General features: G+C 36.9%; 1 protein-coding gene across 1 annotated transcript in view; it reads left to right on the forward strand.

Annotated features, from left to right (window-relative positions):
• Nucleotides 1-13,022, forward strand: part of TTC39C (tetratricopeptide repeat domain 39C) — a 51,313-nt gene that overhangs the window by 17,677 nt on the left and 20,614 nt on the right. Inside the window, exons 2-4 of the mRNA XM_083357594.1 lie at nt 8,356-8,404; nt 10,719-10,847; nt 12,603-12,717. Coding sequence (XP_083213720.1) covers nt 8,356-8,404; nt 10,719-10,847; nt 12,603-12,717 — 293 coding nt within the window. The remainder of the gene's footprint in view (nt 1-8,355; nt 8,405-10,718; nt 10,848-12,602; nt 12,718-13,022) is intronic.

The following is a 13,022-nucleotide window of genomic DNA, read 5'->3' on the forward strand; positions in this document are numbered from 1 at the left end:
TCAATTATTTATTTTTACCAGTGAAACCAATATAACATCTCAACATTCACAAATATACATTTCTGACATTCAAAAACATAACAAAAACAAATCAGTGACCAATATAGCCACCTTTCTTTGCAAGGACACTCAAAAGCCTGCCATCCATGGATTCTGTCAGTGTTTTGATCTGTTCACCATCAACATTGCGTGCAGCAGCAACCACAGCCTCCCAGACACTGTTCAGAGAGGTGTACTGTTTTCCCTCCTTGTAAATCTCACATTTGATGATGGACCACAGGTTCTCAATGGGGTTCAGATCAGGTGAACAAGGAGGCCATGTCATTAGATTTCCTTCTTTTATACCCTTTCTTGCCAGCCACGCTGTGGAGTACTTGGACGCGTGTGATGGAGCATTGTCCTGCATGAAAATCATGTTTTTCTTGAAGGATGCAGACTTCTTCCTGCACCACTGCTTGAAGAAGGTGTCTTCCAGAAACTGGCAGTAGGACTGGGAGTTGAGCTTGACTCCATCCTCAACCCGAAAAGGCCCCACAAGCTCATCTTTGATGATTCCAGCCCAAACCAGTACTCCACCTCCACCTTGCTGGCGTCTGAGTCGGACTGGAGCTCTCTGCCCTTTACCAATCCAGCCACGGGCCCATCCATCTGGCCCATCAAGACTCACTCTCATTTCATCAGTCCATAAAACCTTAGAAAAATCAGTCTTGAGATATTTCTTGGCCCAGTCTTGACGTTTCAGCTTGTGTGTCTTGTTCAGTGGTGGTCGTCTTTCAGCCTTTCTTACCTTGGCCATGTCTCTGAGTATTGCACACCTTGTGCTTTTGGGCACTCCAGTGATGTTGCAGCTCTGAAATATGGCCAAACTGGTGGCAAGTGGCATCTTGGCAGCTGCACGCTTGACTTTTCTCAGTTCATGGGCAGTTATTTTGCACCTTGGTTTCTCCACACGCTTCTTGCGACCCTGTTGACTATTTTGAATGAAACGCTTGATTGTTCGATGATCACGCTTCAGAAGCTTTGCAATTTTAAGAGTGCTGCATCCCTCTGCAAGATATCTCACTATTTTTGACTTTTCTGAGCCTGTCAAGTCCTTCTTTTGACCCATTTTGCCAAAGGAAAGGAAGTTGCCTAATAATTATGCACACCTGATACAGGGTGTTGATGTCATTAGACCACACCCCTTCTCATTACAGAGATGCACATCACCTAATATGCTTAATTGGTAGTAGGCTTTCGAGCCTATACAGCTTGGAGTAAGACAACATGCATAAAGAGGATGATGTGGTCAAAATACTCATTTGCCTAATAATTCTGCACTCCCTGTACAGCTATGCCAGTCAATAGTCTCCTATTATTATATTTTTGACTTGGAATTGTTTGTGTTGGGCCTCAATTATTTCATTTCTCAGAATTTCATACTAGGCTGGGTTTTTACCATTGGTCCATATATCCATCTAGGACTAGGTCTACTCATTAATGTATAATGCAACCCCCTCCATTTTGGTTGGGTATGAAGAAATTATATATTTTAAGTACTATATACTAATACTTGAGTTATATCCACCAGGTATCACTAATGCCAACAATGTCATATTTGCCTCATCCTCAGTATTCTCCATTTCTGAGCCATTAGTACTCAGAATAGTAATTGATTAGTATTTTCCTTTACTTTCTTACTGCATCTCCTGATGTATTCTTAAGTGCTGCTTTATTTTTTGTTGTAAGGTTTATTGCTTTGAGTATGGTCTTCCCTCCTTTCCCATGTTTAGTTTAAAGCCTGCCTGAACTGAAATACATTCTTCCCAATTTTATGAGATCCAGCCTATCTTGGCATACCAGCTCTTGAGCCAATGGTTTTCTTCCAGAATCCTCTATCCCTTCCTTGGGACATGACCTTCATTTAGAAGTATGGATGAAAAAACAATTTGTCTTTCAAATACTGTAATTTTCCTTCCTAGTTCGTCCTTATTCTTCTACCACACACATTCTGTCAGTATTATTCCAACACTAAACAGAATATAGCAGTCAGGTTGGATTATTCAGTCCAGCCTCTCTTCTTGCATCCCATATTTTTGCATGTGAAAGACAACCTGTTCCTCTCAGCAGTGAATCAGCATCACCACCACAGGCATTTTCTCTTTTGTGACCACCATTGAATTCTTCTCTGAAGAAGCCAGTTTCTCTTCTCCCTAAACCTGAAACACTGTGGCAAAAGAGGGGAAAAAACATTTTCAGAAGTCCATAATCTCACACTGGGGCAGGGCCTGAAATTGATTGTGCAACTCCAGCAACAGACACTGGTTACGTTCAAGTGCAAATCATCATAACATTTTTAATTTCAAGAGAAAATAGTTTTTTTTTTTTATTGAAAAGTTTTACAATACAATTTTCCATTAAAAACCCCCATCCCCCTCCACCCTCCCCTCCCTACCTCCCCCCTACCTCTTCCCTCCCCCCTTACCTCCCCCCTTCCCCCCTCCCTCTTCCCTCCCCTACCTCCCCCCCACCCCCCTCCCCCCCCCGGACTTCCCAGAGCTAAATACAAGGTATATATATATAAAAGCAATCATAAGCAACCATATACTAACAACCATAAATTCTAAAATCCATCACTCTCTAACTTATATAAGAACAAACAAAACTTAACATTATTAAATATATATAAAAAAAAATAGGAAAAGAAAAGAAAAAACACGAAAGAAGACTTATTCGAATGCTAGATAAAACTTCTTAACCCTATACTTATTCTGGATAAACTCAATCCACTTTCTCCATTCCATAATATAACGTTCTTGCGAGTGATCTTTCAAATAAGCCGATATCTTCGCCATCTCTGCCAGGTCGGAAACCTTTAAAGTCCATTCTTCTATGGTCGGCAGCTCCTCTTTCTTCCAATATTGTCCTATCAAAAGTCTTGCTGCCGTGACTAAATTCAGCATCAACTTAGAGTCCACCACTGTAGCATCAACAATTATTCCCAACAAAAAAAATTGCGGACAAAACTTTATCCTCCTTTTAAAGATCTTCTGTATATTCCACCAGATTTTAATCCAAAAGGCCTTAACCTTTTTACATGTCCACCATATGTGAAAATATGTTGCATCTTCAACCCCGCACCTCCAACACTTAGGCTGATAATTCGGGTACATACTTGCAAGCTTTTTAGGATCTAAATGCCATCTATAAAACATCTTATAAAAATTCTCTCTTAAATTTTGAGCTTGAGTAAATTTCACATTCCTCACCCAGATCTTCTCCCACATGTCCATTGTAATAACTTCCTGGATATTTTGGGCCCATTTTATCATACAGTCCTTAACAAGCTCTGTTTCTGAATCAATCTCTATCAATGCAAGATATATCCGTTTAATGTGTGCAGGTCCCTGATTTCTAATTTGCTTTATCAAATTTTCATCAATCGTTGCAAATCCAATTTTCTGGTCTTCTTTCCACCTGGCCCGTAGCTGAGTATATTGAAACCATGTTTGAACAACCTTCTCTTCTCGCAAGAAGCTATATGATTTCAAACACCAAACATTCCTTTCCAAACTTAAAATTTCCTTGTAGGTAGTCTCATCGTGTTTGAAACCAGCATGTATATTTTCTATTGCGTGTTTTGGAATTGCCCACAATGGTATCTTACAACTTAGCTTATGTCTATACTTCTTCCAAACTCTCAGCAATGCCTGTCTTAAAATATGCGTCCTAAACACAGTACCTACCTTCTTATCATACAACAAATATGCATGCCAGCCAAACAGCAAATCATGGCCCTCAAGATTTAATAACCTCGATTGCTTCAAATTGATCCAATCACTTATTCCTACTAATGCAGCAGCTTCATAATATAATTTAAAATTAGGCAATTTAAGGCCACCTCTCTCACGAATATCCTGCATAATCTTAAGTTTAACTCGTGGCTTTTTCCCTGCCCACACAAATTTATTGATACCACGCTGCCATTCCTCCAAATTAGAATCTTTCTTAAGAATCGGTATCATTTGGAATAAAAATAAAAATTTGGGCAGGACATTCATTTTCACTGCTGCAATCCGTCCCAACAAAGTCAATTGCAATTTTTGCCAACTCTCCAATTCTTTTTGAATTTTCCCCCACAATTTTTCATAATTATTTTTATATAGCTTTGTATTCGAGGGCGACAAAATTACCCCCAAATATTTAACCCTTTTAACAATCTCAAATCCAGTTAATCCTTCCAAGAAGGCCTTCTGTGAAACTGTCATGTTTCTAGCCAAAATTTTAGTTTTCTGTATGTTTACTTTAAATCCAGAAACCTTCCCATATTGTGTTATTATCTCTATCAGGTCCACAACAGAGTTCTCTGGCTGGGTCACTGTAACAACCAGATCATCTGCAAATGCTCTCAATCTATAGTCCTGATCTCCAACTTGTATCCCCTTAATTTTTTCCGAATTCCGAATCTTGTTCAATAATATCTCTAAAGTTAATACAAATAACAAGGGCGATAACGGACATCCTTGCCTTGTACCCTTCTCAATATTACATACTGCCGTCAGACTATTGTTAACTATGATTCGGGCAGTTTGCTTTTGATATAATGCCCTAATCGGCTGTAAGAAATTTTCCCCAAAATCCATTTTATCTAACATTCTCAACAGAAATTGCCAATTCAATTGATCAAAAGCCTTTTCAGCATCTAAAAAGATTAGCGCTGCAGAGATCTGGTTGTGCCTTTCCAAATACTCTAACACATCAACTATATGTCTAACATTATTTTTCATTTGCCTACCACTAATAAACCCCGTTTGATCCCCATGAATCACCTGTTGCAGAACCCTCATCAGTCTATTAGCCAAAACCTTAGCAAATATCTTATAATCTGTATTTAAAAGCGAAATCGGTCTGTAATTTTTAACTTGAGTAGCATCCTGATCTTCCTTCGGAATCAATGAGATAAAAGCTGTTCTCCAAGACGGTGGCACCTTTCCCCCCCTCTGGATTGTCTGGAACAGTTCCTTTAACGGTTTTATCATTTCAAATTGTAAATTTTTATAAAAAGCCGCAGACAAGCCATCTGTACCGGGCGCCTTATCAACCTTCAAATCCTTAATTGCTGTAAGGATTTCTTCTTCTGTGATCAGTTGGTTAATCCCCTCTCTTTGTGCTTGCGTAAGGACCGGAATATTAGCATTCTCCAAATATTTATCAATGTCTTTTACCTCAATTTCCTCTTTGGTATATAATTTCGAATAAAAATCCACAAAAGCATCCTTAATAAGATTCTGTTGAAACACGACCCTTCCTTTATATTCAATCTTGTCTATATTAGAGGCCCTTTGTTTCTTCCTCAGTCTATAGGCTAACCATCTGCCTGGTTTATTAGCGTTGCAAAAAGTATTATGCCTAGCAAACCGCAGATTGGTTGCCACTTGATCTGCCATTAATTTATCAAATTGTCCTCTTAACAGCCTAATAGCCTCTTTAATCTTCACGTCCCCTAGATTCAAAATCAAAGCCCTTTCTTTTTCCTTTATTTCATTCTCCAGTTCTTTCCTTCTGGTTTCCACTACACGTCTACGTCTATTATTCATATATATCAACACACCTCTCATATAGGCCTTACTAGCATCCCAAACCATATCCATAGAGGTACCCTTATTCATATTAATCTCAAAAAAATCCTTCATCCGCTGTTTACATTCTTCCACATTTCTCTGATCTCTAAACAAGTTCTCATTTACGCGCCACGAGCGCCTGTCTCTTTTCTCCTTATCAATCTCCAACCAAACTGGACTGTGGTCTGAAATAGTTCTTGCACATATCTTCACTTTTTTAGTTCTCAAAAAGAAATCATTAGTCAACAAAATAAAATCAATCCTTGAGAAAGATTGGTGTCTGTCAGAGTAAAAAGTATAATCCTTCTCCTGCAGGTGCCTCTCCCGCCAGATATCTCGCAATTCGAGATCATCCTTCAATTCAAAAAAAGTTTTAGGCAGTCTGGCGTGGCTTGGAATACGCTTAAAAGCTCCAGCTTTATCCAAATGTACATCCAGAACACCATTCCAATCTCCCATAAAAATAAAAGATTTATAATCCAACTGGGTAAGCTTTGTATGAAGTAAGCTAAAAAAATCAGCTTGTTGTTGGTTAGGTGCATATAGTCCAACTAGAAGCATCTTTTTACCTTCTAACAGCAGCTCAATCATAACATATCTTCCATGCTTATCTGCTTCAATTAAATCTGCTGTTAAGGCACTTTTAACATAAACAACTACTCCATTTTTCTTATTCTCTGCAGAGGCAACAAAATGCGTACCCAGTCTCGAGTTCAGTAAATACTTTTGATCCAAAACTCTAATATGCGTTTCTTGCAAACATATAATATCTATCTTAAATTGCTTTAAATATTGAAAAACTTTCTTCCTCTTCTGCGGTGAATTTAGTCCATTAACATTCCAAGTTAAAAATTTAGTTGCCATGCATATCATCCAGAAGCCCTTGGACCACAGCCTTGATAGGACTAACTTCTTTAGGCCGTGCCCCTCCCACAGCTTGACTGTATGTACGTTGCGAAGAAACTGAAGACTTTTGCTGATCTTGTTCTATTATTTTCTTTGCTCGTTTTAAAGCAGCACGCGTCACTCTTTGCTCTCTAGGATCATCCAAAGAAGTTGTAACTTGATCTCCTCCCACACCACTTTCCTCTGTTTCCTCCTCTTGTTGTTCTTCTTCTCCAGATCCTTTTCCAGCTTCCAGGAGCGTTAATGGGGTTGCTTTTAGGACATTATTGTAGAAATCACGCGCTTGCTTCACAGTAATCAACCGGTACCTTTTACCTTCATGCATCACCATCAGCCCCTGAGGAATCTCCCATCTGAACCTTATATCTCTTTGCTTGAGCTCATGCACGAGGAATGTATAATCCTTCCTTCCCCTTAAAATCCTTGGAGGAATTTCTTTTAAAACCAAAACTTCTTGTTCAGCAATCACCACTTTAACATCATAGGCAGCTTGTATAATTTGATCTCTGATCTCTCTTTTTGCAAAATAAACCACCACATCTCTAGGCAACTTCCTCTGTCTGGCAATCCATGAATTCACCCGAAACACTTTATCCATAGCTGCTCTTATTTCAGATGCTGGCAGGTTTAATACTTCTTCAAAAGCCTCAGAGATCAGCTGCTTCAAATCTTCTTTAGTATCCTCTTTTAAGCCTCTGATTCTGACAGCAAACTGCATCTGGTAAAGTTGAGCTAAGCTTAAGTCCTTCTCCAGTTTGTCTCTTACATTTTCATTCTCTCTTACTTTAACTTCTAATATAGCATTCCTTTGAGCCAAATCATCCATCTTTTCATCTAATTCTTCCACACATTCCGCCACTTTATGCACTGAAGACAAAATGTCTACCTTCATCACGCTGAGCTTCTGTTCCATCCTCTCTTCCATTCTCTCCTCCAGTTTCTCCAATTTCTCCTCCATCTGCGCAAATTTATCAGCCATTGATTGATTAATTGAGTCCAAAAGTTTATCCACAGCATCTCGAAACTCCTTCGCTGTCAGCGCTTCAGAAGGGTGCAACGCCTGTAAAGATGATTGTTGCACTGGCGAGGATCCACCACTCCGAAGAGTTTTAGGGGGAGGTTTCGCCGCCATCTTTTAATCCTCAAATATGACGCACTTTCACTTAGAGTTTAAAAAGTTCAAGTAGTTAGAGAGTATAATAAAATAAGCCTCTTCACCTTTATCTCTTGTATCGCTCTGCCTGCTCCTTTAAATCATAGTCCTTTCTTCAGGCAGGGATGGTTCGCAGACGCCTGGCTCTGCTCCAAAAAGTTCAGAGCAGACACGCCGGCCAGCTGGGAGCAACCCAGGCTTCGGGGGAGTTCAATCCTTCAGCCGCCCAAGCTCCAAGCTCAGGCGGCCTCGGAGAACTCAACCCCTACCTGGGGCCTCACCCCCTCCTCTTCTCCCGAGGAGGGGGCTTCAATTTCGCCCGAACAGCTGTTCGGCGCTGTTACGGGCGAAAAAACAAACAGCTGAGCCGCGGGCAGCCCGGGAAGGCTGTCTTCGGCGCCGCGACGCCACCGGAAGCCAAGAGAAAATAGTTTTTAAGCATGACACAAGATGTTTTAAGCATTTTGGAATAGTTGCAAGATCAAAATAAAATGTTTTGTACTTAGAACAGGCTTATGTTAAGTGTAAAACACTTCCAAAATGATTGAAATAGCTCATTTGACATTCAGAATAACACTGTTGTGCTTAAACGGGGAAATTTGGGGATGATTCATGATTGAAAAATTGAACATTGTGTACATTCTGAATGGATAATTTTTTTAATCTGTAGTAACTATTTTCCCTTCTTTTTAACAGAAATCATAGTCCTTTAATGAGTTTTGGAGCCAGCTTTGTCAGCTTTTTGGTAAGTGAGCCTAAATACTTATGTTGTTACTGCATGGCATTCCTTTGTTGCCTTACTGATTTTGAAAATGTATCACTAATTTTGAAACTGTAGATTTAGTAAAAAGTTATTTGGAGACACCGGTACGCGTTTTCCTCAACAAGATCCAATGCTGCATCAATGAAATAGAATAAAATGAGAAGTGTAAGAGTTCTTGTATGCATCATTATGCATTTTATTTACTTTTCTGGGGAATTGTCACATGTGAGCAACTAGGCCCACAGGTGCAGAGTTCGAGCTAACTACTTTACTATATTCTGCCTATAATACAGGAATCTCTCCTGTCTAGCAGTCTACTCTTGGGAATAAGCTCCAAGGAACTTAGGAAGGGTCAGTCCTAGCCTTTTGCAGTTTTTGCAATGACTCCAGGTTAACTGCACAATTGATCCCTCCTCTCTACCAGGCCGGGTGCTTCCCAACAGGAATAGAACTAAAGTATCTCTCTTAGTTTTACTACTACATTCCTAAAAGAATTTTCAATCAGAGGGCACAGAGATTGTAGAATAAGAGACTATTCCCTCACATGTGCATATGTACTGTGTTCGCTATCAATGTCTGCACAAAACCAAGCCAGTTCTTTAATCGTTGTTGAACAAGGTATTGTGATCTGCTTCATATGTAACCATATTAGCTGGGGTTGTATGTCACCAAAATCTAGCAATATTATTTTATGTGTCAGTATTCCCTTCTATTCTGTCACTCTGACTAGATTCATACATTGCATAAAGCTTAAATGTGGTTTGTTTGGAATTTACCATTCAATAATTTCTATAATAAATGATCTATTATGATGCTAATAAACAAGTATCCTATTTGCATGAGCACGTAAGAAAGTTAATGAAAGGTTTTAATGTACTATAAGTAGTTGCTTCACTATCTATAAAAACAAAGGACGTTGTGGTACTTCTAGGACAAGTATATGAATATAATAGCTCTACTTCCATTCTTTATTGGTATTATGTAAGAAATCCCGCTAAAAATATAGAAAAAGCTTGTTTGATAAGCTCCTTGATGTACGAGTAGTTTTATAAGTCTTAAATTGAAGAGTTTTATTTGAATATATTCTTGTCTTTTGTAAAGAGACTGGAAATATGTTTTTCCTCCTTTATTTAAATGGATTGGTTACTTAAGTAGGATCTTTGAGTGAGTATAACAATCCAATATAGCAATATTATATCCTGCAATGCTTCTTCTGTTCTAAATATAGCTGCAGTAGTTTATGTTCCAGTGTAATTTAGATATTCTATTTTTAAAAATGGAAAATGTATTGTGTTGAAATAAAGATTAAATTAACACATTTCTTCATATCTTTAATTTGAGTGTAAGGCATAGAATTCTTTTAATACATAATAAGTTTTGTTTTCCATTAGCAAACTTATAAAGATATAATTTGTGGCAATAGCAGTAACTAGAAGAGAATTTATATATCTTAGTTATATTTGTAGTTACTGTAGATCAGCTCTGTAGAAAATCTTATAATGATCTGGTAATCTTATAACAATCTTATCAAGTTGATTGCTAATTATTCCTTTTCAGCTTTAATAAAATTACACCAATATATGAGGAGTGATTTGAGAAATAGATTGACTCTTGGTAATATTTTATATTACCAAAATTTATTTTATTACATATGTAAAAAGGCAAAAAATATATATCAAGGCATTGATTTTAAGGAGTATACATGCTCTGTTGTAAATCCTAATTCAGATTTGCTTAAATCTAAACTGCTAAACAGAGTTTAAAATAAACTGTTATTAAACACACACACAAACAAACACTTGAGGCATCATGATTATGAAGGAGTATTACCTGACATCTTAGTAGTTACATTGATTTTGTATTTAACAGTATACTATTTTTCTTTTAAGAAGATTTCATCCTTCTAGCCTTGTAGGCAATTTACAACTGTAAATATACCATGGGTATTTTTTTGATTTTGCAAAGTTATGCCAGTTTTCTTCAGCAAAGAACCTTGTGAAACCTTAAAGATTAATATATTTATTGTTGCATAATGTGATAATATATAGTGTAGCACATTCATTATATGATAATTTGTTAGTTTTTAAAAGGCCAGAAAAATAATATTTTTATTAAATTCTCAACTTCCCAGTTACTTTTAAGTGAAGGGTTCTTATATATAATTATATCTTAGTTAATGAAGTTGCTTCAAAAAGCTTCTAAAAGAACAATATAATATCATTAATTTGTAAAATAGCAAATAGGTTTAGATTAGTTTGGCACTTTTAAATACAGTTGTCTTTTTATGTTTTAACAGAATGCCATGATGACATTTGAAGAAGAGAAAATGCAGCTGGCATGTGACGATTTAAAAGCTACCGAAAAATTATGTGAGAGTGAAGAAGCAGGAGTTATAGAAACAATAAAAAATAAAATTAAGAAGAATGTAAGTGAAACATTGCCAATACATGGATGAACGAGTCCTGTGCCAATATGATACTGGTTTATATATGCCTATCCTATGGGACTCCATAGCATGTAATATGCAGTAATCTCATATTCAGTTTTGTTGCTTTTAAAAATTTGATATTCTCTTATGAGCTGAGGCCTCGTCTCCTATTATTCCTATTTCAAGAGTACCTGACAAATGACCATTCAAATAGGCATTTCTATACAAAAATTGGCCTTTATATCACTAAACAGATAGAAAATAATTCCAGCTAAAAGTTAGCTCTTATAATTGATAGACAGTCTATTGTCTTCTAATAGCCTAAATGAAATATAATCTTATTTGGCTATGTTCTATATATAAAAACTTTTCTTTTCCCTAATGAGGTTAGTTGGTGAGCTTTTCATCAAAATGCTTACCTGGTTCTTTAATCCAATCTTCTCTTTCCCCTCTGTTTCCATTTTTTAAGTAAGAAGTAAATGGCAGCTGTTGTCCAATAATTTCTGTCCATAGTTATCATGTAGCCTTCAGAATTCAGAATTTTACTAATGCTTTTACCTAGTTGATGGAAATATTTGCAACATTATGATTTAGTTTATGTCTTTGCTTGCCTTTGGAGCTTTGTTTGTCTTGCTAGCTCTTAAAAATAAAAATTAAAATCACAAATTTACTTTATGCCTTTAACTAACAATTTAGGTTATTCCATAACTACAAATAGCTTTTACTTAATTTGCTGCCTGCATCATGTAAATATAATAGCATCTACCTTCAATGGAAATAAAAGAGTGAACTTTAACGAATATTCCTATTAAACTATCACATTCGTGCTGCATATCTTTCCTCGTTCTGTGGAATTAGGTGTAATAAATGTCATAGTCTATAAATAATTTAAGTTTTGGCTTCCTTTGAGAACATACTCCATTATTAATGTTGCGTGCATAGAATCCGAACCCTTTGTTTAGTGTCACTATTCTATATAATTTCAAAAGGATTATGTGGAGCTGGTCTTTGTATCTGTTTCCTGATGTAGTCTCTGTAGGAAACTTGCTGTAAAAGACAAGGGAGAAGAGAGCCAATCTACTTGGGGGGACAGTAGTATACCATGTTAAGCAATGGCATTGCTGAGCTGGGGGGAAAGGTTGGTGAAAGATAATAGCAAAAAAATATCTTACAAAGTTCACATAGTTAATATTCTAGATATCTTAACTGGATACTTTAAATATTTTTGATATAACGTATGTGTAAACATGTTTAAATCTGAATATTATATTGATGCAAACTTAATATATTGTGTATCATATTATATTGATGAAAAATTTTAGGGAACCTAAGTTTTTAAGTAAAGGATAGTGAATGTTTTAGCTTTTCCTTCAACAAAGCACATTTCAAAAAGTTTAAGAAATACAGGCCTGCCTAATTTCGATTTGGACTTTTTACTTTGAATAGAATGTATTACAAGGCAATTCACCCTGTCTATCCTGACCAAATTTAAATGATTAATATTTTAATAAGATTAAAACTACCATTCTGAAGCACTGTTTTTTTATAGCTGGGCGACATGGGAAAAAATATAAAGCATTTCTGATTCAGAAAATTAACTTCCAGAAAAGTGCCGCAACACACACAGACAGACACACAAACAAATACACACACATCGTTTGGCTGTAACTGGTGTGACCCAGAATGTACCATTCTTAGAGTGGTATGTTTTATCCATATCTGATTTATATGCTGTTCCTTATTTTCAAATAGGTTGATGGGAGGAAGACTGCCTCATCCATGATGGATCGATTGCAAAGGCAAATCATTGTGGCAGACTGTCAAGTTTACCTTGCTGTGCTCTCTTTTGTAAAACAAGAATTATCGGGTAAGCTATGACTTCTGTTTTTTAATAATTAGCATTTATTATCTAAAACTACAATGACTTAAATCAGACATGTCAAAGTCGCGACGTCACGGGACATTGTGCAACATTTCGGAGCTTTTTCCCAATTGCTGGCAATGGGGTGGGCGCGGTTTTGGGATGACGCGTCCGGCCTGCGGGCCGGCAGTTTGACACCCCTGACTTAAATGATTTGTTTCGTAGCATACAGTATAAAAACTTGTATAAATTATGAATGCCATTAATTTAAGATCCACATATATTATAAATATTTCTAATTTAAGTCAACT

Source organism: Vipera ursinii (assembly GCF_947247035.1).
Source record: "Vipera ursinii genome assembly, chromosome: 3".
NCBI classification, from domain to species: Eukaryota; Metazoa; Chordata; class Lepidosauria; order Squamata; family Viperidae; genus Vipera; species Vipera ursinii.